The sequence below is a fragment of the Cheilinus undulatus genome, linkage group 10 (genome assembly GCF_018320785.1).
Source record: "Cheilinus undulatus linkage group 10, ASM1832078v1, whole genome shotgun sequence".
Taxonomy (NCBI): Eukaryota; Metazoa; Chordata; class Actinopteri; order Labriformes; family Labridae; genus Cheilinus; species Cheilinus undulatus.
In genome coordinates, this window is record NC_054874.1 from 20,607,245 (window position 1) to 20,633,209 (window position 25,965).

Genomic DNA, 25,965 nt, shown 5'->3' on the forward strand with positions numbered 1-25,965 from the left:
CAGCTCATTACCTCCACGTCATGTTGTGCTGCAGCCCAGATGTGGATGTAGCCAGAGAGGATTATTATTTCTAGTCCAATTGGGATCTCTTGCATGTGTATTTTTGCTCTGACACAAATCAGATCGAGTCAATAAACAGATTAGGAGTGCGTTATTTTGATCTCCATCAGAGGGATTTAACTGTTATGGAGACCTGATGTGGATCAACAAAAGAGGTGGCTGATAACACTGACATGACTAATCTCTTTTTTCTTATTTCTGCCCCCTGTCCTCTTCTTCCTCTTTGCCATTCTCGTTGTATCTGTGGCTCATTTGTTTGAGTAGCTTGTGCAGGATTTTTGCTGTTTTTCTCCCCTTCTACCCCCTCCTTCCCCCCTCCTCTGACTTCATGCTTCCTCACCCCATGCATCCTCCTCCTCTTCCTCTTCCTCCTCCTCCTCTTGTCTATAAGATAAGTGTGTGCAAAGAGAAGTGTCAGCTACAAATCACATCTCACCGTGTAGCCCTCTCAGATACCAGCAAGATAAAGCCAGCCATAAATAAGGCCACATCATATACAAGTTATTGCTTTGCTTTTAAACCTAACGGGGTCATGAATAACCGAGGGAAACATGGGAAAAAAAACACAGTGAAACAAGGCTGTGCTTGGCTTTACAGCAAAAATATGTGTCTTTACAAAATGCGTTAAATGTTTGTCCTTGGTGTCAAGCATGCTAATGTGATGACTAGCAGAGCCTGCAGATGGGCACAGATCGGGTTGTTCGCAATTCCCTGTTCTTTAGGATTTTGAATTTTGGCTCTTAGTCACCATAGCAACCAGAATACAATGCCATCCTTTTAAACCAGAGTCCATTCCTTTCTCTTTTTTGTAATTTTTGTGCCTTTATTTCTGCTTTTCCACTTTTTTTTTATCGTCATTCCTTCCGGTCTATCTTTGTGTTTTTCTCTCTCTCCCAGTCCATCTCTTCCTCTGCTCTTCCGCCCTCCCTCATTCTCACCACTCTCGAGGCTTAAGGGGGGAAAGAGAGAGAGAGAGAGAGAAAGAGAGGCAGGGAGTTAAACAGAGATAGAGGGAAGGGCGGGAGAGAGACAGGGGAGAGTCTGTGAGTGAAAGCGATACAAAGTGAGGGAGGGGAAGGCGAGAAGCTACAGAGAACACGCGGGGTAGGGTAGGTGGGGAGGCGGGGGGTGAAAATGAGAGAGAGTTTCTTGTCTTGTCTCCCAGCTCGAGCTAGCCAGCCAGTAATTCAGTCTATTCCTCAGACAGAGGCTTTTTTCTTCCCTTCTACCTCTGGATGGGCTTTATCTGGCTGGAGTGTCACTCCAGCTGGGTATAAGGCCCCAAGTCAGGAATAGAATAAACAACATTTTTACCAAAAAACTGAAGCACAAATTTGACTATGTGTAATTTGGAGCGAGAGCGTGCAAATAAATTGTTGCACAGAGATAGGTCTGCAAAAAAGAGACACGTGGTAGCACTGTGTAATTAGCCAGCGAGTTTTCCCCCTATCACTGTCAAGCCAGATTAGCCTTCTCCCTGGTAAGGAGATGTCTGTGTACTTCTCTCTTTCTTCTCCCTAATGGCTTCCTGTGTGTCTTTATTGGGATGAGGGTTTGCCTCCTGGAAGGCAACACAAAACTGAAAATAGTTCAGGTTAATAACAGGCTATATCTTTAACTGAAATGTCCAATTATTATAACAGTTAAACTCAACATAAGTTTATTTTATGTACGATGACTATTTTGTTTTTTTACTGGTAGGACAGCAGATTGCATGAAGCTGGTATCTGAGAGGTGACCGTCAGCTTTCTGTTGTGTGGCCACCATGTCACTGTAACTACAGTCCCTAAAAAGTATTCACCGCCTGGATGTATTACCCTTTTATTGATTTTATAAATCAATCATGGACAATATAATTTGGCTTTTTTGACTAAAAAATGTACAAAAAAATCTTTAATTTTACAGTGAAAACAGATTTCTACAAAGTAATGTCAATTAGTTAAAAAAAATGTAATGTAAAATAAGTGACTGCATAGATATTCATCCCCTTCAAGTCAGTATTTAGTAGATGCACCTTTGGCTTCATCATAACACTGCGTCAGTGTGGCTTGGTGTCAGTCAGCCTTGCACATCTGGACACTGCAATTTTACTCCACTTTTTTTTTTTGCAAAACTGCTCAAGCTCTGTCAGGTTGCATGGGGATCATACATGAACAGTCCTTTTCAGGTCAAGCCACAACTTATCTATTGGATTGAGGTCTGGGCTTTGACTTGGCAGCTCTAGAACAGTCACCTTGTTGAGTTTAAAGCATTTCTGTGTAGCTTTCGGTGTATGCTTCGGGTCATTGCTGGAGAATAAATCTTCTCCCAAGCCACAGATATGTTGCAGACTGAATAAGGATTTTCCTTTATTTAGCTACATTCAGTTTACTCTCCTCCTCTACAAGCCTTCCAAGGCTGGCTCCCGAGAAGCATCCCTACAGCATGATGCTGCCGCCATTATACTTTACAGTGGGGATGGTGTGCTTGCGGTGATGTGCAGTATTGTCTGCCAAAAAAGGCCATTTTGGTCTCATCAGACCAAAGGATTTTCTTCCACTTGACCATAGAGTCTCCCACATGCCTTTTGGCGAACTCTAGTCCAGTGGCTTTCTCTTTGCCACTTTCCCATAAAGCTTTGACATGGTGAGGAACCTGGGCAACAGTTGTTGTATGCAGAGTATCTCCCATCTCAGCTGCTGAAGCTTGTAACTCCTTCAGAGTAGTCGTTTTGATGGCCTCGCTCACTGGTTTCCTTGCACCATCACTCAGTTTGTGAGGATGGCCTGATCCAGGCAGATTTACACACGTGCCATATTCCTTCCATTTCTGATGATGGATCAAACTGAACTCACTACAATCACTTTAGACACGCTTACTGCACTCAGGTGATCCCCATTACACCAGTTGTGACACTTCTATCACCAGATGGCTGGACCTCTGTTGAAATAGATCAGTCACTTTGAATGGGGTGAATATTTTTACAGTAACTTATTTTGCGTCCATATTTTTGTTTAATTGATTTTACTTTGTAGAAATCTGTTTTCACTTTGATGTTAAAGGGTTTTTTGTACTTTTTTGTCTAAAAAGCCAATTAAATTCACCATGATTGATTTATAAACTCAGTAAAAAGGTAAACCAACCAAGGGGTGAATACCTTTTATAGGCACTGTATCTGCTGTATCTGAATCTGAGCTGAACCCATTGATCGGAGTGGGTGGACGGCTATGTGAATGTGTTAATGATGGCCGCTCTTGCAGACATACGAGACACCGGGGCCAAGCCTGTGATGGTCTACATCCACGGAGGATCCTACATGGAGGGGACGGGCAACATGATCGATGGTAGTGTGCTGGCCAGCTACGGGAATGTCATCGTTATCACTCTCAACTACCGTGTCGGAGTCCTCGGTAAGCTCCTTTTTCCCTCCTTCTTCATCTTCTTCAAGGGCATTTTTCTAGGCCATCTTTGTGGGGCAGCTAGGTGTAATGAGCACCGCTGATTGCTACATCCACTCCAAATAAGGCAGAGGAAAGAAAAGCATTGCACTGTAAAACCGATTCCTGTGGATGTGGGGCACGTGTATCAAAATCGCAGTAATTGAGTGTGCAAAATGTGGGCTTGTTGTTGTGACTGGGGTTTAGAATAAATTAAGAAATTATTGTAATGAGGTAGAAGAAAATGATGAGATGGGCATGATGCTGGAGCGATAGAGGAGAGAGGCTGAATTTCTCTCTCTTTCTCTCCCTGAGTTGTGGTTGGTTGCAGATTGACTCACACAGCTGAATCCTCTTTCAAACACTTGTACGTGTGTGTGTGTGTGTGTGTGAGGGAGAGAGAGAGGGAGTGGAGTGGCAGAGAAAGAGAGAAAGTGAGGGAGCTCCATGGAAACAGCTGCAGCAACACAAAATGGAGTTTGTTAGCAGCTACCGGAGCTTCGTACCTTCTCCATCCATCTCTCTGACACAGCCGATTCCCCCCCTCCAACATTTTTTACATTTAGAGTGCTTCTTTACTGCCTACAAATGCTTTGGATATAAAATGAATTTTCAGTGTATTTGGTTGTAAATGTTGAGAATATTCCCTGAGATACTGTTGGCTGCTGAAAATACAATGGATGTGGCTTTTGTTGCTTGATTTATGCTGTCTTAATGTTTCCTTTGACAACACCAACACATTTCATAAATGTGTCTCAGTGTGTCACTAACCGTTTTATTCTTTTAGTGTAGTGAATTGAGCAAATACAATTTATTTTTCCAAGATAATTTTTGGGCTTTTGCCATGATTTGACTAGACAGCTTGAAGGGGAGAGAGAGAGTGGGGAATGAAATGCCTCAAATAGCATCAGGATGAAGAGTCAAACCTGCAATCAGTGCAACGAGGCCACTGTGAACAGGACAACTGTTATATCAAATGAGCTAAACCAGCACCCCCAGATGTTATGATGCCATTTTTGCCCTTTTATTTGATTTCATATTTATTCCAGAACAAAGAATTAATGCATATTGGCAGACATCAAGACCCCTCTTATCAACACTTAACAAAAATATCTCATGGGGGAACACTGATTGGTGAAAAAGACTGGTTCTGTCTCTGTTTTCTATGATAACATGAGACCCCTTGATGCAATTTCTGTATTGCTGCTCTAACTTGTGATTGACATAGTATGCATTTTTTGCTGTGTGCTACTGTCTTAAAAAGAGAAGATTTTCTTCGAAGGCTTTTAAATCATGGGTGTTGATCCGTTTACTAACCTGTAAGTAATCATGCTAAAGGGTCGTATAACCCAATCAGGCAGTATGCCATACTTAAGTGTGTTGTATAAATCTAGCAGAAAAGGTATGAATTTGTGTTTGGTAGCTTATTTCTTGGCAATCAATCTTATACTGTTGGAAATCCTGTTCATTTTCCTATAAATGGTGCCACATTTGTAAGGAACATGCATTTGTGGGATGAGCAGCAGAGCTGAGTGTGAGGGCTGCCCCCAATTTGCCTAATCTTCTCTGCCAGTGCCTGACAGCTTATTCTGCCATTGTTTGATTGGATGATTGAAGTGTAGCAAAACAGGACATATTGGCAATTTGACAATTTATTCATTCACAAGCCAGCCAATGTGGTTGTTTTGGTCACTCTGGCACGAACAGCAAACCCAAGCTGATCCCACGTGTTCAGTGGGGTTGATGTCAGGACTGCTGAGGCTATTCCATCCTCCTACTACCAAACTCTGGAGGTAGTCTCCGGCCCCGCAAATTCCACATACAACAAATGTGGCATGCACCGAAGCGGTTTTCTCCGACCGAAGCAACCTTGCCCACTGGATGCACCCAGCGTGCAGCCCTGAGCAGCAGGCAGAGATCATGGGAGAACTGCGAGTTCATGCAGAAATAGTATGTCAACAGCAGACTATTTTACCTTTTGGGGTTAATTTATCATCCATTCAAGTATAAGTCCATGATACTTTTGCTTCCACCATTGGGTGAGTACATTAGAAAGTTAAAAATTTAATATTTGCTTAAAGGATGTGTGGTTTAATTTAAAATTCTTGGCTAAATGTCCTCAAAAGTGAACTTTCCTCGTCGATGGTGTAGGATGATAAAGTGATGGTTTACATGGAGTTTGTGCATTGTGTTGTATATTGAAGAACCAGATATTCTACGTTTGTGACTTCCTGTTTGGAGCTTTTTGATTGACAGGAATTGAAGCAGTTTGGCGGTTTAGGATGGAGTTTTGCCTCAAACTGTGGAGTTGTGGTATTGCCACTGGTTGCAGAATCCCATTTTGATATCTCTCTACATTGCAATTGCCTCCAATGATGACTAGCCTCGGTTTTCTGGTGGAGATGTTGCCCCACACCATCATACTGCCTCCAGCAAAAGATTTTACCCTCTCAGTGCAACAACCAGCATAGAGTCCTCCATGTCTTCACAACACCTTGACTAGAGCCCTGCACTGGAGCCCTAGGCCCGAGGGGCCCAACAGCCCGAGGGCAGGGCTTCGGGCAAATGATCATATCATTACCTCAGACATGGGCCAGGCTTGGGCTCTTTTGTTTTAAACCTGCCAATTAGAGCAATGTGTCGCATTTGTGTTTAAACAATTTAAATGGCAACACTTGAACGCAGCAGCCACTCTGCCCCCTCCCTTCCCGCTCTACGTGTCCCAGCCAGCAGTAGCAGCAGCAAGTGTGCTTTCAGCGCAGCTGGAAGAGTGATGGAAGAAAGGAGGACTGGACTTGCCCCTGAAACTGTGGATGCTGTTCTTTTTCTGCATGATGCCATGTAAACAGACTGTTCTTCTTGTGATGTTTAAAGAGCAGAGTTTGCCATGTTAAGCAGCTCACTGTTGTTGAATTGGACGTCACCATGTTCAGAATTGATTAATAGTTCTACTATAGAATAGAATAGAAGTGTTTATTTGTTAATAGGACTACAATTGCTGCAATATGCAGGTCAGCTGTTGCTGTGCGCATCACGCGCACAAAAAAACCAAAGTCGGGCTTCATACAGGTTCGGGCCTGATAATTCTAAAAACCTGTCGGGCCGGGCCAGGCTGGGGCTCCACCCCCTCGGGCAAGGGCTGGACTCGGGCCCAGATAATAGGCCCATGCAGGGCACTAACTTTGACCCTGTGATCCAACTGCTGCAGAATCTGAAATTATCGCTGAACATAACAGGTGCCAATGAGGCGCCTGATTGTCAGCACCTGGGGGTATAAGAAGCTCAAAGCAAGAGTCAGTGGCAAAATAAGCTGTTTGGCATTGGCAGTGAAGACTTAGCTTATTTTTCATGGGTGCAACCCACATATTCAGCTCTGCTGCTCATCCCACAAATGCATATTCCTTACAAATTTGGCACCATTTAAAAGAGAAATAAGCAGAATGTATAAGATTTCTTGCTAAGAAGCATTGTTACAACAAAGGAATAATTTACCATATATACATATATATATATATATATATATATATATATATATATAAACACCTTCAGCATAAATTACAAAATAAAGTAAAAAAGAATCAAGGAAATAAAGAGTGTGACACAACTTTCAGGTGGAGGTAAGTTTAAGTTAAAATCAGACAAAGTCAAGACAAATTTATCGTTTGGTGTCAGTATCAGATTTATTTAGGAAAGAAAGTTTGTATCAACCAAATTTTATTGGCAGGTCAGACCAGGAGAAAAAAATCTAACTTAAAGTCTAAATACAATCAATTCACCTCTTATTTAGTTGCTTCAAGTGCATAATATTGTATAAAGAGAACAAAATATTCATAGATAAAGCCTCCTAATTTTGCTCTGAAAAAATGTACAACATTGATGTATTTACCATAAGAATATTTAAAAAATAGATTCTCCCAGGGAGCATGAGGCTGGACCCGTCTAGACGGTTCAGAGTCCCCCCATCATAGTCTTCTAAAATCCTGTGCAAACACTGTTGTGACACACTCCTTACAGCAAGCTTTCATACACAGCTAACCTGCTGTGGCACATAACCTCCAGTGAAGTATTTCAATGGGAAACGCTATTTAGCCTATTTCATTAAAAAAAAAAAAAAAAGAAAGAAAGAAAGAAAGAAAGAAAGAAAAAAAAATTCTCAATCTTTTCTTTTTTCTTTCTTTTTTTTTTTTTTTACAGTTTTCCTGTTATATATTGAATTATTTTAACCTTTCAGCCTCTAAAAATGTACACGAACAAGCTGGACATGGAAAATTACAGCAATCTAGAATCCAGGAACAGGGTTTTTACTTAGCAAAGCTTTGATTTAAACTGTCAAAAGGCAAAAGGTTGGGGGTCACTGAGCTGCTACGGCTGCTCTGGCTTTAGCTGCTTGATAATAGAAGTAATTGACTGCTACCTTCTGACATTTGTTGAGGAATAAAACAGATTATAGCCTGCTCTCTCCTTAAAGGAGCGGTCCGCCTCACCTTACTGCTCAGAAAGCTCCACATGTCAAGAGCAGACGGGTGACGGAGGAGTGCTGCTTTATCCTCTGGGACATTGAGATGACTTGTGTGGTTGAAGCACACAAGCACTACTACATTCATCCTCAGTTTCTCTTTTTGATGGAGATGAGAGCGCTACGGCCTATCGATTTTGTCATCAGAGTTGCTCGGCGTGAACGCGCTGTGTTTTCCTCTGTCATTTTTTTCAGCGGAGTATCACTCTGAGCGTTGTAATCAGCCTTTCGGGGTGGTAAGGTAGTCACAGCGCCGCCTGAGCACGCCGCCCCGCGCTCCTGCTGATGGTTTAAAGCCGAGCACGTAGGCCCTAATACAGATTCATGATCATATTTCTTTCATGGCACTTCAATTATGAGTCAGATGTTTCTTCTCTCTCTGCCACATTTCGCTAAATGTCATTCTACATGCATGCACACACCCCCTCAAACACCACATATGAGTACTCGGAACATCTTACACACACATATATGAGCAATACACAGGCAAAAACAACCCACACATACAGATGTGGTTAGCTCACATGCACACATGCAAAGTGGCTCTCATGGTGAGCTTTCCAGCAGCCATTCTGAAAAATAAGCAGAGAAGAAGTGATGCATGTTGTAGAGCGATAATGTCCATCGCTGTAGCATGGTCTGATAATCTCCCCATGGTACGGCTTTAAACTGTTATTACAGGCATACTCGTATAAGCCAAATAAAACCCAGGCCAGAGAGAAATCAGACCATGATGGGCCAATTAACACTAAGCTGTCTGAAGAGTTTCAGTCATAAAATCAGCAACACTCAGAACATGAGAAATCCTGATTACATGTCTTCATTTTGAAATTTGTTTGTTTTTTTATTGAATAATGGTGTTGCTAACAGAGTGCTAATCGAGTCTAGACGGCGTTAAGTGGGGGATCTAAACTGTTCGCGTGCATTAGCCGCTGCATGGGAAGTTGAAAGCTTTACTCTTGCAGTTAAGCATCAGGTCATTTGATGGCTACAAGAGAGTAAATATTGCAGATTTTAGCTGCTGCTTCTTCTGCAGCTCAAGTTCTGTGCAGCAGAACTCCCTTTAGATAAATAATGGAGAAAAAAATCAGTAATTTAGATTCAACACTGGCTACAGCAGTCCAGAGTAGAATGAAAAATAAATAAATAAATGAATATTAATGGAAAAAAATGAAAGCTCTTTTAATTAGGGCTGCTTAAAGGGATGAGGGAATAATGGCGGCAGAGAGAATTAGACAAGATAATGAGTTTAAAGTGAAAGCAGACAAGGCAACTCAAAAACTCTGCTTTCTGACACTAATACAGCTCTCCCGCCGTCCCGCCGCAATCTGAATAAGGCATTAATAATGCAGTAAACACCTTTGAAATACACACAACAATCTGAATATTTAACTCCTTTCAGAGAAATAAAAAGGCCTAAACTATTTAGTAACAACAGCCCATGCTTACAAATCCGTACTGAAAGCATTTCTAATGTGAAGAATGCAAAACATTCTTCAGCAGTAAATTGGACGGCACTGAACCTCAGTAAATGTCATTGGACCTCTTTTTCTTATCAGCTTAATTTTCCTCACACTGTTATTTGAAGAAAGAATATTTGCACATTTTACTTGAAAGAAGCAAAATAATTAAAAGTCAGCCCTCAGTTTGTTGTGAAATATAGATTTAGTACTTGTTTGGTGTTTTTCAGAAGACAGGCCACAGTGGGTTTAGTCTATATTTCAGCATGGTTTCATAATGTATGCATGACAGCTGCTGATTCTCCACGAAGCACCGAAAGAGAAGCGCATGCTGAGCAAAGAGGAGAGGAAAAATACTGTCGAAAAGAGAGGTAACATGAGGAGAGTTGTACAAATTCTATTCGCAGAATCTGATGTGTCAAGTCTGCCACTCCTGTTCCAATTAAAGCAGAGTCCGCTAAGTTTCCACTGCTGTTCTATCATCCCCCTGCAGCTCTTAGCCCTACGCTGCTGTAATGGTAATTATTGCTTCAAAGGGCGGACCACAGTCCTCCTGAGGCCCCATTTTGAAACTTTCATATCTCAACCTTTCACTATTTAGATGAATGAGAATTCATATCAGATTTAATCTTTAATTACTTATTGACCCACCGCTGAGTCATTATCAGTACATCAGATGTGGAGAATAGAGTTTTACAGCATGCTGAACGTCCTGTTAGGACATGTCAGCGACCTGAAGAGCCAACTTTGTTTACCACAGGGGTTTCTGCTCATTGATCTGCATGTGTGAAAGGAAAAGCGTTGTTTTCGTGTTAAAGTGTGCGACTTCTCTGCCCAAGTGCGTTTCAGTGTGTGGATGTAGTTTGTGCATGTGAAGCGTGTGCATGTGTCTGGTTGCCGTGCCTCTCTAATGATGTGTAATGAGTCCCAGTCAGAGGGGAGTATCTTGTATCACTGCTCTTTACAAATATAATTACTCACTGGCTCTCCAGAGCATGTCAATTTCCCAGTCCATTGGGGGGGAGGGACTTAATTACTAGTTTCCAAATGCATTAAAAATTAACAAAGGCTGCTTCTCTTGCCAAAACTCAAGGTGAGACTCTTCCTTCTCAGCCAAGTGCTCTAAAAAAAGACAACGGTCAAGTACAGTGTGTTCTTGTCGAGTGTTTTCACCTTTGACAGGGTTTATGTGTGACCTTTGATGTCTATCTAGCGTATCTTTCAGATCTCAGACGTTTTATAGTTCCCCCCTGCTATGGGTGTCACCTCAGTCTACCTAAAGTATCAGGCCTTCAGAAGAATAGTTTTAGATGCAATCAAAATAACCTCTGCTAGACGACTGTATGTGTGCAGGTGTCACAGAGTCATTCTGTGGGCGGTAAGTGACTCTACCTTTCTCCCTTATGCCCGTCTGCTAAACTAAAGGAGAGGACTTTGGGTAATTCAGCCAGGGATTTGGGGAGCTGAGGATATTTGAGGCTGTGTGTGAACAATATTGTCGAGCTAGTCACACACGTTTGTTATTTGTTTTCAGTGTAGCAGCAGTACTGCTGAGCTCCGCAGAGAGTCGAGGCGCTCCTGCTGTGCTCACGCCCTCCTGACCCATATGTAGCTAAGTGTATATGAAGGTGTATTACATCCCATCTGGACTTGATCCGGATATAAGACACTTGAAGTGATAAGTGTAAATGGTATAAGACCTCAGGTAAAAAGTATCCAGATGACATCTTGGATGACCTGTATTACTACTTCAACAACATCCTGCAGAGTACAATATCTGCAATATGCCTTGATTTTTCCGTGACTACAGGAAATCAGGGTCAGGCCTCCTCCAGTCCAGCAGACTGAAGAAAATCAGCTGTTTGGGAGCTGGAGAGGATATAAGAGAAAGAGAACTTGTACACTTCAGCTTCAGATTTATTAAAGAAATAAGTAGTAAGCAGTAAAAACCAACATCCAACCAACTGATTCATCTGATCGAAAATCTGAAAAACACAAAATACATGCTTTTTCTGCTTGATCATAGTCAAAGATTGTTTAAGCAATTTTACATCAGTCCAAGTGGCAATGAAACAACCTACTAAAAGTAATACATTGCATTTAATTAAGTATTCACCCCCTTGGATGTTTTACCCTTTTATTGATCTTAGAAATCAACCATGGTCAACAAAAAGATACAACAGGCAAAATAAGTGACTGCATAGATATTTACCCTATTTAAAATGACTGACCTAATTCAACAGAGGTCCAGCCAATAAGTGCTAGATTACAGTTGGTGAGTGCAGTGAATGGTTAATCAGTATTCCTGGCTACGATTACACCATGAAGACAAAAGAACACTCCAAGCAACTCAGACAAAAGGTCACCAAAAAGTATGAGTCAGGGGATGGATGGATCAAGAAATAGAAGGGAGTTACAAGCTTCAGGAGCTGAGATGGCAGAGACTCTGTATACAACAACTGTTGCCCAGGTTCTTCACCAGTCAAAGCTATATGGCAGAGCGGTGTTTTAAAGAATTCTCATATTAAATCTCAAATAGAGTTTGCCTGAAAGCATGTTGGAGACTCCATGGTCAAGTGGAAGAAAGTTCTTTGGTCTGATGACACCGAAATGGCCATCAGAAAGGCACTATGTTTGGCAGACACCAAACACTGCAGATCACCATGAACACACCATCCCCACTGTGAAGCACAGTGGGGACAGCATCATGCTGCGGGGATGCTTCTCGGAAGCCAACCCTGGAAGGCTTGGGAGGGTGAAATGAAAGTGACAAAATGTCGGAAAATCCTGTGGGACAGTCATATTTAGTCAGCAAGAGAACTAAGGCTTGGGAGAAGATTTATTTTCCAGCAAGACAATGACCAGAAGCATACAGCAAAAGCTACACAGAAATGGTTTAAAGACAACAAGGTGAATGTTCTAGAGTCAAAGCCCAGACCTCAATCCAATAAAGAAATTACAATGACTATGATTGATTTGAAAAATCAATAAAAGCGTAAAACATCCAACGGGTTGAATACTTTGTATAGGCACTCTACATATAAGAACTGGCTCTTTAAACCAGCCTGTTTGTGAATGGCACATCACTAATGAAATACAATAAGCAGAACATAACAGTATGTGATATCATGTAAGATACATTAACATATCTGTTTAACATAACAACCTAAAGTGCCATAAAGAGGTTATCTGCCAAATTTGTATTCACTACAATTTGGTACAAAGCATGTAGATCAGACCTTGAGATGGAGCTGATAGCGGGGCAAAGTGATTGATGCTTCTATTAGCTGCTGTAATCCTTTTGTCTGTAATCATCAGGGCATCATAAATCAGTATATCTTTATTATTTTGCTGGTTAATATTAATACCATATTATGCTGTAGTCTCAAGTTATGAAAATGACGTCAATGAAAATCACCTTGTATGTTTGCTGTGTGCTACATACGCCAGTTTCACATCCCATCTTTTGACTTCTGTTCACCATAGTCCAATGTTATCCGGCTGTCTTCTTCTTCTTCTATCCTGACGTCAGCATCTTCTTAAACTTGAGTTAGTGCTGCAGAGAGTTCAAAAGGTAAAGTTAGCTACTTGGCCTCACTGACTCAATGCTGTATACTCAATACTGCAAGTATACTGCAAGTCAAAATGACAAAATATTACTGCATCAACATTTTTCCAGCCCTACCGTGTGAAGTTAATTGAATTGAATAGATTGACTTGTATATATCTTGGCATGAATGTCTGCATGTGAAGCAGTAGTGGTCCAAAGACCTGCTCGTTAGCTACTTAGTGACTCTTAACTGACTGTAGGTGTGAGTGTGACCATGGCTGGTTGTTTGTCTATATGTCAGCCTGGTGATTAAGGGTGTACCCCCTCCTCTCATCCAGTGGCGGCTGTGATTGGCTCCAGCCCCCCTGTGACCCCCAACAGGAAAAGCAGTATAAATAATGGATTGATGGATGAGATAAATCTAACTGAAGAAAGTGAGTTACTCTGAAGAGTTCTTCAGTAAGCTGCTGTTAAGTATTCAGCTGTGGATCACCAGTGATGATTGTAAGTGTTAAATTATGCAGCTCTATTGGCTAATTTCATTGGTTATTATCACAGAGGACAGATACTGACTTCTCATTAACATGCTTTCACACATGGGAGGTGTAAGGATTGTGTACGTGTCATGTATAGATGGACATAGCACCTCTTCACACCACTCAGCAGTGCATCCCAAATCAATCCCTCTTGAATGCTTGGTGCATGATTTTACACAATGTCAAGAAACATGGGGTGTCTAAGTACAAATGGGGCATTCTCTTTGATGCGGAATGCTCTCCTCCATCTTGATTTTATTGTATCTCTGCTCTGCCTTTATGAAATGATGAGTGTTAAAATGACTTTTTCACTCCGTGTTCATGTGCAGGATATAATCTGTCTGGGTGCACCTCATTTGTCACATCGGATGTCTGGGATCACAAAAATCACTCTCTGAGTTACAACGGGATAAAATTTGACATGACAGCCTCCTGTGTGGCGAGGGCGAATCGACTCAGAATAAAGAGCCTCCCTCAGTATGTGTTCCCAGTCTCACTCATTTCGGTTATCATCTGATATATGAGCCCGGCTCAGAGCAGAGGAATTTTTTTTTCTAACGGCAGGTGGAAGAAAAAGCAAGTGCAAAGAGAGTTCTCTTTGTCTTCTATTATCAGGAGAGGAGCTGAGATGGATATTTACTTGTTTTCATGGCCATTTGGATGAATTCATCCAAATTAAGCAGAGAACAAAAACATTTATTCATCCTATTAATGTCAGGGAGTGAGCGATTGAAGTAATGGTTTTCATGCTCCAGTCTGCTGCAGCTTGTTGATGCTGCTCTCCTACAAATCACTGCCAGGAAATTAACTCTTAAGCCGCTTTTGCCAGACACACTGCAACAAATATCTGGCACTGCGAGACAGAGCCAAGATGACGGGGCCTTTTGTTTCTCAGTGCTCGGCTTTTCAACGTCCCCTAGAAGATGCGTCCTTTCTAGCTTAGAACTCTTGAAAAGTATTGATTAAAACTGAAAGGGATTAATGCTGAGGAGGAGTCTGTCCTTAGAGATGATGCAGTGAGCAGCACTTACTCAGCAGGACACACTATCTTCTTCATTTTGGAGGATTTTAAATTTAGGCCAGCCCACACAATTAAAGTTTTCATTTTGTGCTTACTATAATCATTCCTGTATCGCTCCAAAACATTTGAATAGCGAGTTCTTGATTTCAGTCACAGCACTGGCACTAAGATGCAGATTTCACAACCCTCATCATGGCCAGAGAGTGCGTTATTTAGAATTCAGAGAGTATGGACAGCTGCCGAGGGAGGGACACCAATCAAGGCTTATTGTGTTTCAGACACTGTTTGGAAAGTCCATCAGAGTTGCTTTCATACATTATTTTTAAACCCTAATGCACATGAAAAAACATTTAATATGGGCACTGACATTAAAATAGAATCAACTAATGAACTGAGGTTATAATCTTTAGAAGACACAAGCATTGTCTTGACATATCTTTTTAAAGGCTTGTGCTGTTTTTGGGCCAACACTGACCCAAACGAATCTTTCAAAACAACTGAAACACTCTGATCTTGTTTTATCTTGAATCTTGATAACTTTCCGTAAAGAAAACTCCAATGCAACATTATTTTGCGCAGACTAGAACTGTGGTGCTGAATTGTTAAGCATATCTTGCCAAAAACACGTTTATACCTCTGCACATTTACACCAATTTCTCAGGCTACACAAGTACATCATGCAAATAAAAGAAGAAAAAAAAAAATCAAGTTTACACATGATTTTATGGTGCTAATTACAATTTTAGGATGATAATTATAACCATTACAATTCATTGCCTGATTTTTATTTATTCTTTTTTTTTAAGCACACATTAAAACCAAGGTCTCTTTTTCAGGGATGCCCTGCAGCAATACATAAAAGACAGAACAGGAAGTAACAGATAAATTATTACAAATACATTCGTAAACACACATTCTTGCCCTGATAAATAGGTTACATTTTAAAGCAGCTGCAACCACTAAGTGTTTTAAAATGTATGAGAACAGACAGGGCGGCTAAGCTGTCATTTTGAGGTTATTTTACACAATAGGTGCAGAAACGGTAAAGTGGGTGTCATAATAATGAAGCCCCTTATTCAGTAAACAATGAAATCATTAGAAGTTGTTTTCTGTGGTTAAATGCGGTTTGCATTGTGAAGGAAAATCCAAATATTCACAGTGTTTGTGATGACAGGTGGTTTCGTCATGCAAAATAAGGTGAGGGTTTCAAATTCAATGAAGCTGTTTTCTTTTAGGAGTCGACTACTGGGGTACATTTTTGAACAATTACCAGATGGCTTTTATTAAGGTAATATTCCCTGAAAAATCTAAGTTCAAGCACTAGCTGATAGCGTAGATTGGAAGACTTAGTTTTTAGTAATATTAATATGTTCAATAAAAAATGAGACAGCAGGTGTCTTATTCAGAGGTGGGAACAATGTTTGAATGGCAACTTTAAATAGCCTGCCTACACACTTGGCAGTCTGTTCGAGGCATATTTGATATGTCACTCATACAGCCTAAATGGTACCACTGTTTCAATATAGTGTCAATAGTTACAAAACAAAATGCATATGGAACCAGTTACATTAAACAAGACAATCTCATTTCCTCCATTCGATCATATGGTTCAATGTCATCCTACCTCATAATAACTTTGAATGTTACCAAATAATTTCCTGGCAATATTGTAATATTAAGGAATTATTTACCTAGTAATAATGTATTTATTATTTGGTGATTCCTCGTAATATTTTGGCATTTTTTCTTGTGGTAATTTACCAAGTAATTTCTTAGAAATAAGATAATAATTTTCTGCAAAAGTTGCATCATAATTCCCAGGTAATTTCTTTATTTTGATGCGCTAAATTCAAGTGAGTCCTTCCAGAATTATTTTCAAGTAACTTTTAGGTAATTTCTGAATGCCTTCATTCATATTTCTCAAAACATCCTTTCATTTGTAAGTAATTTTTTGTTAATTTCTGCCCAATTATTAAAAGCGTCCTACCCTTGCAATTCAACTTTGTATTTTTAGGTAGTTTCTTAATGGCTCCCATTACAGTTTTAAATAAATATTTAGGTCATTTCTAAATTCGTTCACAATTCATAAGCATGTATACAATAACTTGGTAAAATACCATCTGATTATCAGAGAATTTCTACAATATTAGGAGCGCTGGGTTAGGGTAGGGTCAGGCTTAGAGGGTTAGGGGGGAATTGCCAGAGAATTGCCACAATATTACAAACATTTGGTTAGGGTTTGGCTTTAAGGGTAAAGGGTTAGATATCACCTTATTACCAGAGAAATACCACAATATTAAGAGTGTTTGGGTTAATGTCAGGCCTAGAGGGTTAGAGTAAGAGTAGATACCAGAGAATAACCAGATAATAGCCACAGCATTACTAGTATTTGGGCCAGGGTGTGGCTTAGAGGGTTAAGGTAACATACCACCTGTTTATGAGAGAACTGCCACAGTTTTACTACTGTTTGGGTTAGGGTTAAGCTTAGAGGGTTAAGGTAAAATACCACCTAATTACCAGAGAACAATATTATGAGGAATGTCTTTATACTTGGTACATTATTACCATGTAAGTACTTCCTTAATATTACTGGATTTTTAAGTAATTGTTTGTAACAAACAAGTTATTAGAACCTTATTCTTGAGAACTCACTAGATGGTCATACTCATCACTATAAATGACTAGATAATTGCTTGGTAATTGACGTGTTATTAGTACCTATTAAAACACAGTGTTACAGAACTGTTTTTATTTAATCCAGGGTTAATGGCTTTATGCTTTCATTTGTCTCATTAGCAGAGTCTTATTGACTTACACAGACTGTTATTGACTAATTGCTAATGCAAACTAACCAGCCACTCTTAGCAGCATATTAAAAGCAGAAATAATGTCTCAGCTTGTATTCAGAGGAGGAAAAAAAATGCTAAATATTTTGTTAACAATGTAATGACTATTAGAAAAATTTAGCAAAGGTGGCTTTATCATTACTGACAGTTTCTAATAGGGGATCAGTTTTTAAAAAAGCATCAGGTAACATTACAATCTGCATATTAAATAAGGGTATAGTGGGTTCATTTTAGCATAAACAATTAGCATCTGATCATTACCATTTGAGCTCACAGCTGTGCAGAATTAATTTATTTTCATTTGGTCCCGTTGGCTGCTCTGCTTAGATATCACAGTTGTTAAAGTAGGAAGTGAACAGATCGAGGCAGCAGAATTAAATCACTGTGTTAGGAGTAATTTTTTAAAACTTTGATCACTCAGAATAAGAATTAAGTCTGATTCTGTGAAAGCTGTGAGATATCCATCTGAACACTTCTGAAAGACATGGTTATACATTAATGTTGCTTTTCCATGGCCTTTCATTTACGTGTGCTTGTGGGAATTAGAAAGATTCAGCTGATGACTTGAAAGGCTGCTGTCAGGATATTTTGAGGTAGTGTCTCTTTGAGTCCAACCACCTGCTCCCATCATAGCAGCATCGTGTAAAGATGTTCTACACTAAAAGAACAACGAATTTCCCTACGCCGTTGTGACTTGAACTCAGAGTGCTAATGTATATTTAATGAGAATTTGTCCCTCTTTTTCATCTTACAACCAAAGGAAGCAGGAACAAAGCTCATTATATTTCATAAGCATGACATTTGAGAAAACTGTGACATTAAGAAATCAATTTGTACGGTACAGTTGTGCTTTTTCACCATTCAAAACAAAAGCTTCGCTGTAGCTCTGCCCTGAGATGAAAACATATTTCAATGAACGCGGCAGTACTTCCACCAAAACAGTAAATATGCATTACAAAGACATCAAAGAGCTCGCCCGACTGTTGCTTTCATCTGGTCAAGGGGTTGTGTTCAGCGTCTCATGTAAAAACGGAGCACTTCACCCAAAGACAGCATCATAAAGTGCAAAGACAGACTGGCGGTTCACCGGAGGAAAATGTCAACCTAGTGTCAGTGTTTGTGCTTGAGATGCTTTATTGATGCATGTTTGACCTTTACCGTCGCTGATGGAAGATTTGTGCATCTTATGAAACTTTGATTTGCATGCGGCACATTAGCAAACATTATTCCTATTCAGTGCAGTGGGACGTTGAAATTGAAGTTTTTGCTGGTGGAGTTTTGAATGGCTCCTCCACGACAGAAGGCTAATATTTGTTGAGCTGCTGCCTCGCTCGCTCTGACATGGCAGGGTAGAGCAACAAGAGATGGCATTTCTATTTCCATCCTAGCTCAATCTGACTTAATACTGATTCATGGGCAGAGCTGCTATTTCCAGGTACAATGCTCCCTGCCAAACTTTTTTTTTTTTCACAGTTTCAAGTGGTCCTTAAATTGAGTGTATTTGAGTGTGATTCTTGAATAAAGTGCCTGATAGATGATTCACAGCAATGCATGCATACAGGAAAGTGTTGCCAAAGCAGTAATGGAGCTAGTCCTTCACCTTTGTTTTTTTTGTGGCAGAAGCGATTAAGTTGCACAAATTGACATTTTGGAGTTAGGTGTGGGTTGGGTTGGCTTTCAGAGCCTAATGTCCTTTTAATAGCTACAGCTGTTAATCGGCAAATATACTCGGAGGCTTTTGTGTGATCTGCTTTCTTTGGCTTTTTAAAACTTTTAGCACTTTCAAGACGTTTATCAGACCTCTGTTTCTCAAGGATAATTCGAAGGTTGTCTCAGTTTTTATTCAGTCAATCTTTATTTGTATTATGCTCATAATAATAATAATAATATCTTGAATTTGTATAGTGCCTTTCAAGAAACCCAAGGACACTTTACAAAAAGCAGGTAAGACATGGATAAACTATGTTAGGGGTAGGATAAGTGTAAGGGGTGGTTTAGTGAAGACTGTAGGCTGTGGTGAACAGGTGGTGCTTGAGACGTTTTTTTGAAAATGTCCAGAGATGGAGCGCTACGAATGTCTGCAGGAAGAGTGTTCCAGAGGGTGGGAGCTGCAGCACTGACGGCTCTGTCTCCACAGGTTCAGAGTTTGGTTTTGGGCATGGAAGGTAGGCCGGTGTCTGAAGACCGTAGGTTGCGGGATGGTGTGTATGGATGGAGGAGATCAGAAAGGTACTGAGGAGCCAGGGCATGGAGAGCTTTGTATGTGGGGAGGAGAATTTTGTAGTTGATGCAGGACTTGATTGGGAGCCAGTGAAGGTGGATGAGGGTTGGAGTGATGTGTTGCCAGGGTCTAGTGCGGATGAGAACTCTAGCAGCAGAGTTTGGACATACTGGAGCCTGTCCAGGGATTTGCTCGGTACCCCGGACAGGACTCCATTGCAGTAGTCTGGACGGGAGGTTATGAAGGAGTGAATGAGGGTTTCTGCCACTGGGTCTGGAAGTGATGGTCGGAGTCTGGAGATGTTTTTGAGATGATAGAAAGTGGATTTGGTGACAGATTTTATGTGGGATTGGAAGGAGAGGGTGGAGTCAAGGATGACGCCCAGGTTTTGGACCTCGGAGGACGGACAGATGGAGGTCCCGTCCACATCGAGCATGAGATCTCTAACCTTCCTTACAAATGTTATCCCAAAGCATTTTACAAAGAGGGAAGGTCCAGACATCATCTTTTTATTTTTATTTTTTTAAACTTTATTTTATCGACAACAGATAAAAAACATGTATGTCTTTTATCAGGTCCAGACATTATTCATGAAGACCCACCATAAGCCATCATGAGCACAGACTAAGCAACAATCAGCAACATTATAGGGGCAAGGTAAAATGTTCTTACAAAAGGCAGAAACCTGGGGCAGAGCCAGACTTGTGTTGAACAGCCATCTGCCAAAGCTGTGCCATGATTGTAAAGCGATAGAGGTAGATTCAGAAAAGACTAGAGGGAGATGCAGAAAGAGAGAACAGGGAGAAGCAGAAAATGAGGAGAGAGTAGTGCAGAAAAGGGAGACGAAAAAGAAGCTGTAAGAGAGAGAAGAAGGAAGTGCAGAAAAGTTGAAGAGAGAAGTGCAGAAAAAAGACAAAGAGAGGAGGGGGATTAACCCTTTAAAACCTACGGGACCACCAGCGCTCCCATTTGCATATCTATTTTCAACCGTGGGTAGAATTGTAACCAATGAGATAGAGTAATAATTAATACTAACATATCACACAGTCAATGTGTTCCAGAGGACTGTTTCCTTCTAGAAATATACTTCCTTCTTTTCCAGAAATGGAGTACAACCAACCCGCACCCAAAAAAAAAAAAACATAATATAATATAATCTGGGCTATAATCGTGTTGTGTCCTTGCGGGTCAGGAGTCGCACTTGGTATTGTTTCAACATGGTCTTCTGCAAACATATGTATGCTCAAAAGTATCTGACACTCTTAGAGATTTGATTGTACTACTGTAAATAGTTTATTTTTAAATAAAGATGCTGTCTTTTTGCAAATTGAGCACAATTTCATTTTATTTTCGTTTTTGCCACAGTTCATAAAGATGAGTGTATTTCAAAATTAAAGTTATGACCACACTCAAAAAAATTTTTTTTGTGGGTTGAAATGATCTTGTGCAACTTGTTTACGATCACAATTTTGAGGGATACAGCTACGACATCTCTGTATTTAGGAAAATGGGTAAAAAAAATACTTTTCATTTTCTTGTGGGGTTTTTTTTTTTTTTTTTTTTGCACTTTTGAGCAATTTAATTTGTTACTTTGGACTTATCACGTACATATCATTAGAATTTGGGCTCTAAAGGTTGTATTGATGTACAGCCGATTCAAATACTCCAAAAAATGGCACTACAGCATGTAGAAATGTAAAGATATGCTCTGGCGGATTTGTTCTCTGGTAGGTCATAAAGAAGGAAAGAGAACGGGGGGATATAGAAGAATTAAAGAGGATGATGAAGGAAAAGAAAAGAGAGAGATTCACAAAAAAGAGAAGGAAGAGATACCGTAAAATACCACGTAACAGCCGGGACATTTATTTGTTTCAATCACTGAGCAGACCAGGCGTTTATTTGGGACCAGGCAGCTATTTGGGACAGGCGTTTAATTCCTTTCTCACAAAAATCTTGCTTAGCAAAACATGGAAATGTTAAATTTAATTAAACTATTTATTTACACCAGTATGAATATCACCTTTACATTTTTAAGACAAGATTACAGTACCATAGTTATACTTTTGTCTTCTTCTGTCAGCTCGACACTCTCTAAACAGTTGATTCAATGGCGGAATTACGGCGGTGTTCGGTCCTGTGTAGAATTTGTTCATGATGAGATGAAGTGTTTTCTTGTCTGTGATTCGGCCATTGATTTCAGTGGAAAAGCAGAGCAAATTCACTCCACGAGTGCTTTGCCACCGTCAGTATTCAATTCAGCGGACATTCTAATTTATAATTAATAAATTACACCCGGCGTTTATTTGGAACAGGCGGGTATTTATCAAAATGTACTGCTACACCCAGCTGTTAATTGGGACCCAGAGATTAAAGGGAACCCGGCTATTATTTGGTATTTAACGGTATAGATAGGCTGAAGAGGGAGATGCAGAAAAAGAGAAGAGGAAGATGCATAAAGGTTGAATAGGAAGATGCAGAAATAAGAAAAGAGGGAGATTCAGAAAGAAAACAAGAGTAAGTAAGTACATAAGAGGGAGATACAGAAAGGAGAAGAGAGAGATGCAGAAAAAAGACAAGAGGGAGATTCAGAAAGAGAGTAGAAAAAGATGCAGAAAGAGAGAAGAGGGAGATAAAGAGGGAGATTCAAGAAAAGAGAGGAAGGAGATTAAGGAATCACAAGAGAAGAAAGAGATGCAGAATGGTTGTCGAGGGAGATGCAGAAGAAAGACAAGAGGGAGATGCAGAAAGTGAGTAGAAAAAGATGCAGTCAGAGAGAAGAGGGAGATGCAGAGAGGGAGGGGATGAAGATAAAGAAAGAGGGAAGGAGGAAGATTCAGAAAAGACAAGAGGGAGATGCAAAAAAAGAGAAAATGTGTCCTAGCCTTTAATCCCTTTTTACCTGATGTTTTTTGGATATTGCTTTAATGTCAGCAATAATACTAACAATATGAGAATGATTAATAGTAATGTTTGATTGAAGACGGGACATTTAAATATTAGCATTAGCACCTAAGATGATAATGAAATGGAAAGGGAATTTTTAAGGTGTCATTGCACTTCCACTGTGGGTAGTAGAGTTTTATAAGTTATGATTTTTCCTACTCCCTGGGTCATGAGAAACTGCATAAATACTGAGCAAAGATTTCTGAACATTACTGAAAAGTTCTACACCCTAATAAAACACAAATGGATCGGACTGTAGCACTAAATAATGCAAAATCATTACCATTACAAAACCAAAGTACACTGATGGGAACAAAATACAACAACAAAAAAAGGAAATGCAGTCTGCGTAATGGGAACTGTAAATTACTGTTTTGTCTCTCCACAGAGATATTGGCAACGACGGGAAATCAATTAAATGAAAACAGTATATCATTGTATGAAGTCTTTGAGCAAATATCACTCCATCAGATGATGACACAAGCAAGATGTATTTTACACCCAAAGGTGAATATTTGTATTTCTGAGACTTTTTTACAACTTGACTCTATTCCCAGCTGGTATTGGGCCTCTTGTTTATGGTGCCTGAAAGATCTATCTGCAGTGATTCATTGCTTGAATGCTTTGTTTTTGCTTTATACACGGCTCGAGAAAGGGAGTATGGGGGCTCCTAATGGCAGCTTTTCTTCTTTGCGCATTTGTCCTTGAGGGATTTTTTTTTTTTACTTCACTGCCTACGAAATACACAGGCGCTTCTTCTTCCTCAGGGCGGGAAAAAAAGATACGTACAGGTAACAGCCTTATCGAACGGAAACCAGCGTATACACCTTCCAGATGAGCCCGATGCTGCATGTTTGATCATTCAGAACAGAAAATAAAGGTGTGAATATACTTATTTACACTGACTCTGCAGCATTATGCTGGGTAGAAAGGAAAAGGAGAAGCATAAGAGGTGAGTAAAGCAAGAGAAAGGATGGAGGTTAACATTTGTCCATCATCAGGTGTGCCTTGAGACAGGAATGATGTGTGTAAGGAGATATATATTGTCCAGGCAGGTAGAGGTACTTGCTTCTTGTCTTGTAGAGGCATTAATCATAGCAAGCGGCCAGGCCTATCCACCAAGGTCAGCAGTCCTTGCATGTGTGGGAGGCACTCCACACAGCTGCCACCACAAAGCACCGCTGCAGAGAGGCTAACTGAGGCGGGAGGCAGGAGTCTGAAAAGGGCGAGGAGCAGATGTTGAATCGACAAGGTGAACGGAGGAGGAGGAGGAGGGGAGGAGAGAATAAGGTTGGATAAGTGACGACCTAGGGGGCGTGGTTGGTAAAGAGTGGTACTTGAGGGGGCAGTGAAGGAGATTGCTAAGCAAAGGTAGGTGGACATTTTGGGATAATGGATTGAAGTGGGGGCAAAATAACAATGTGTTATGCACTAGTACAGTGGGTGGAGCTGCACCAATCAGAGGGAGGAACAACGCATGAGAAGGGTCTGGTCACAATGCTGTTAATCACACCTCTCGTGTAGGAGTTAGGTATTATTAAAATAGGACAGAGGTGAGAATTATGCCCATTCAGGGAGAATCGTGACTGCTCAGAGCTTGGAAAAAGACACCACACGATGAAGGTGCTTGTTATTTAGTAGAACTCACAGCCAGGCTTCCTGTGAAAGCTTGTACAGAGAACAAAGTATCCACTGAAGGACAATAGTTAGCAAATTGATGCTGTATATGCGTGGCAGGTTTTATTATACATCAGCATAGTACTATCCTCCTCCCATAAGAGCTCATTTTATGGGGTCATATGTGGTTTGAATGCGTTTTAACCCCAATAAGGTCCATCAAAACATGTGGGAGTGCATTTCCACTTGAGAAATTCAGTCATTTCATGCCACCCTGTGAAACAGAGGTGCAATAGATGCTGTAGTAAGCTGAGCCATGGCTGCTGTCCAACATAGTCCAACTTCATCGCCTTCACTATTTAGGAGCCTCAATTGGTCTAAAATTGATCCAAGTGGGATCTTCCACTATCTCTTATTTTTACCCGTACTGTCTTTTTTCTCAGCCCCATAAAGGAGGAGATACTCTGAAGGGAAATGTCGAGAATTAGAACACACTGGAGGAGTTTTGTTGTAGTAAGCCAGCGCACAAGGAGTTCTGCAGGCACCCTTTGCCTGACTGACTTCTGCTTATGTAACTTTTGCAGTCATTTCAGGTAGGGGAGGGGGCATGTGGGGTTGCACTTTTTTTACTCTGTGCTTGTCCTGAGGCATCATTATGTGAGCATTATTAGTTGTCTTTTTGTGGGGAGGAAACAAAAAACTGTTTCAAAATAAATCTCACACCAAGATGACAAACTGTATTATTTGTTGGAGCAGAAATAAGCAGTATGACTATTTTAATGAGCTGGAAACTAGGTTGGAAGGAAGAGACACGGTAAACTTCCTAGTTAAGGTCAAAGATAGATTTTGTTTACAGATAAGTGAGAACGGTTTTGGTATTTTCATTTCTTATCAAGTAAGGAAAACTAATTTGGCACTATTTTCACTTTTAATCAGTTGTTTTGGTTATTGCAAATATGAAAAACATGTTTTGAGTACTTTAATATAAGGGTTCTTGCTGACTTTTCATGGTTCTGATAGTTTAAACAAAAACATCCTTCTGATAATGTCACTTCAATTTCTTGGATAGTTTAGCTTTTTGACATATTGGAAACTAGGGATGGATATTGATTTTAGAATGGTCGTTCTCTGAGAGGGATCTTATCTGAGAGGGACCTGGATACAGATGATGGACCTCGACTTCATACCAAAAGTCAGACAGACGCCACCATTACTCATCTTTCATACCGGAGGTCACTTGAACTGAATGTCTTCTTCGTTGCCTCTGACAATATGGCCGCAACATTGACATATTGTCAGCCAGTCAATCCAGCATTGCATATCATGTCTGTGCTCAGAGATAAATGAATGTGGATCCTAAATTGATTCATTAAAATCAATACAATGTAATTGTTATGCTTTTTAGTCAGAAAACTTGTGTATTCTTTGTCTACTTGTATTTCCTTGTGTGGCGGACCTGCCTCTATTAATATGGCTGTGATGCATGAAGAAAACAGCAAAGAAGATGTTCAGTTTAAGTGACTTCCTGTTTGAGAAGATGATTTAGGCGATGCCTGACCAACTTCCAGTATAAAGTTGAGGTCTGTTGTCTTTTATGCATCCCGGTACCTTTCTCTTATCTTGGAGGAAAAAGTTTTCACAAAGGTTGTCAAAGGACTAAGATTTCTTGTAGCGATTAATCCCAAGGATTTTTTTTTTCCCTTGGTAGTTTATCAGGATGAGTTTCCCTCTTTTTTTTTTTTATTTGATTTCCCTCATTTGAATTTTTGGATTTTTGAC

The 25,965-nt window shown here is 40.3% G+C and overlaps 1 protein-coding gene across 1 annotated transcript in view; it reads left to right on the forward strand.

The window, feature by feature from the left end:
* The window catches only part of nlgn3a (neuroligin 3a), a 241,061-nt gene that overhangs the window by 97,435 nt on the left and 117,661 nt on the right, over positions 1-25,965 (forward strand). Inside the window, exon 3 of the mRNA XM_041797607.1 lies at positions 3,300-3,449. Within this exon, the coding sequence (XP_041653541.1) occupies positions 3,300-3,449 (150 nt within the window). The remainder of the gene's footprint in view (positions 1-3,299; positions 3,450-25,965) is intronic.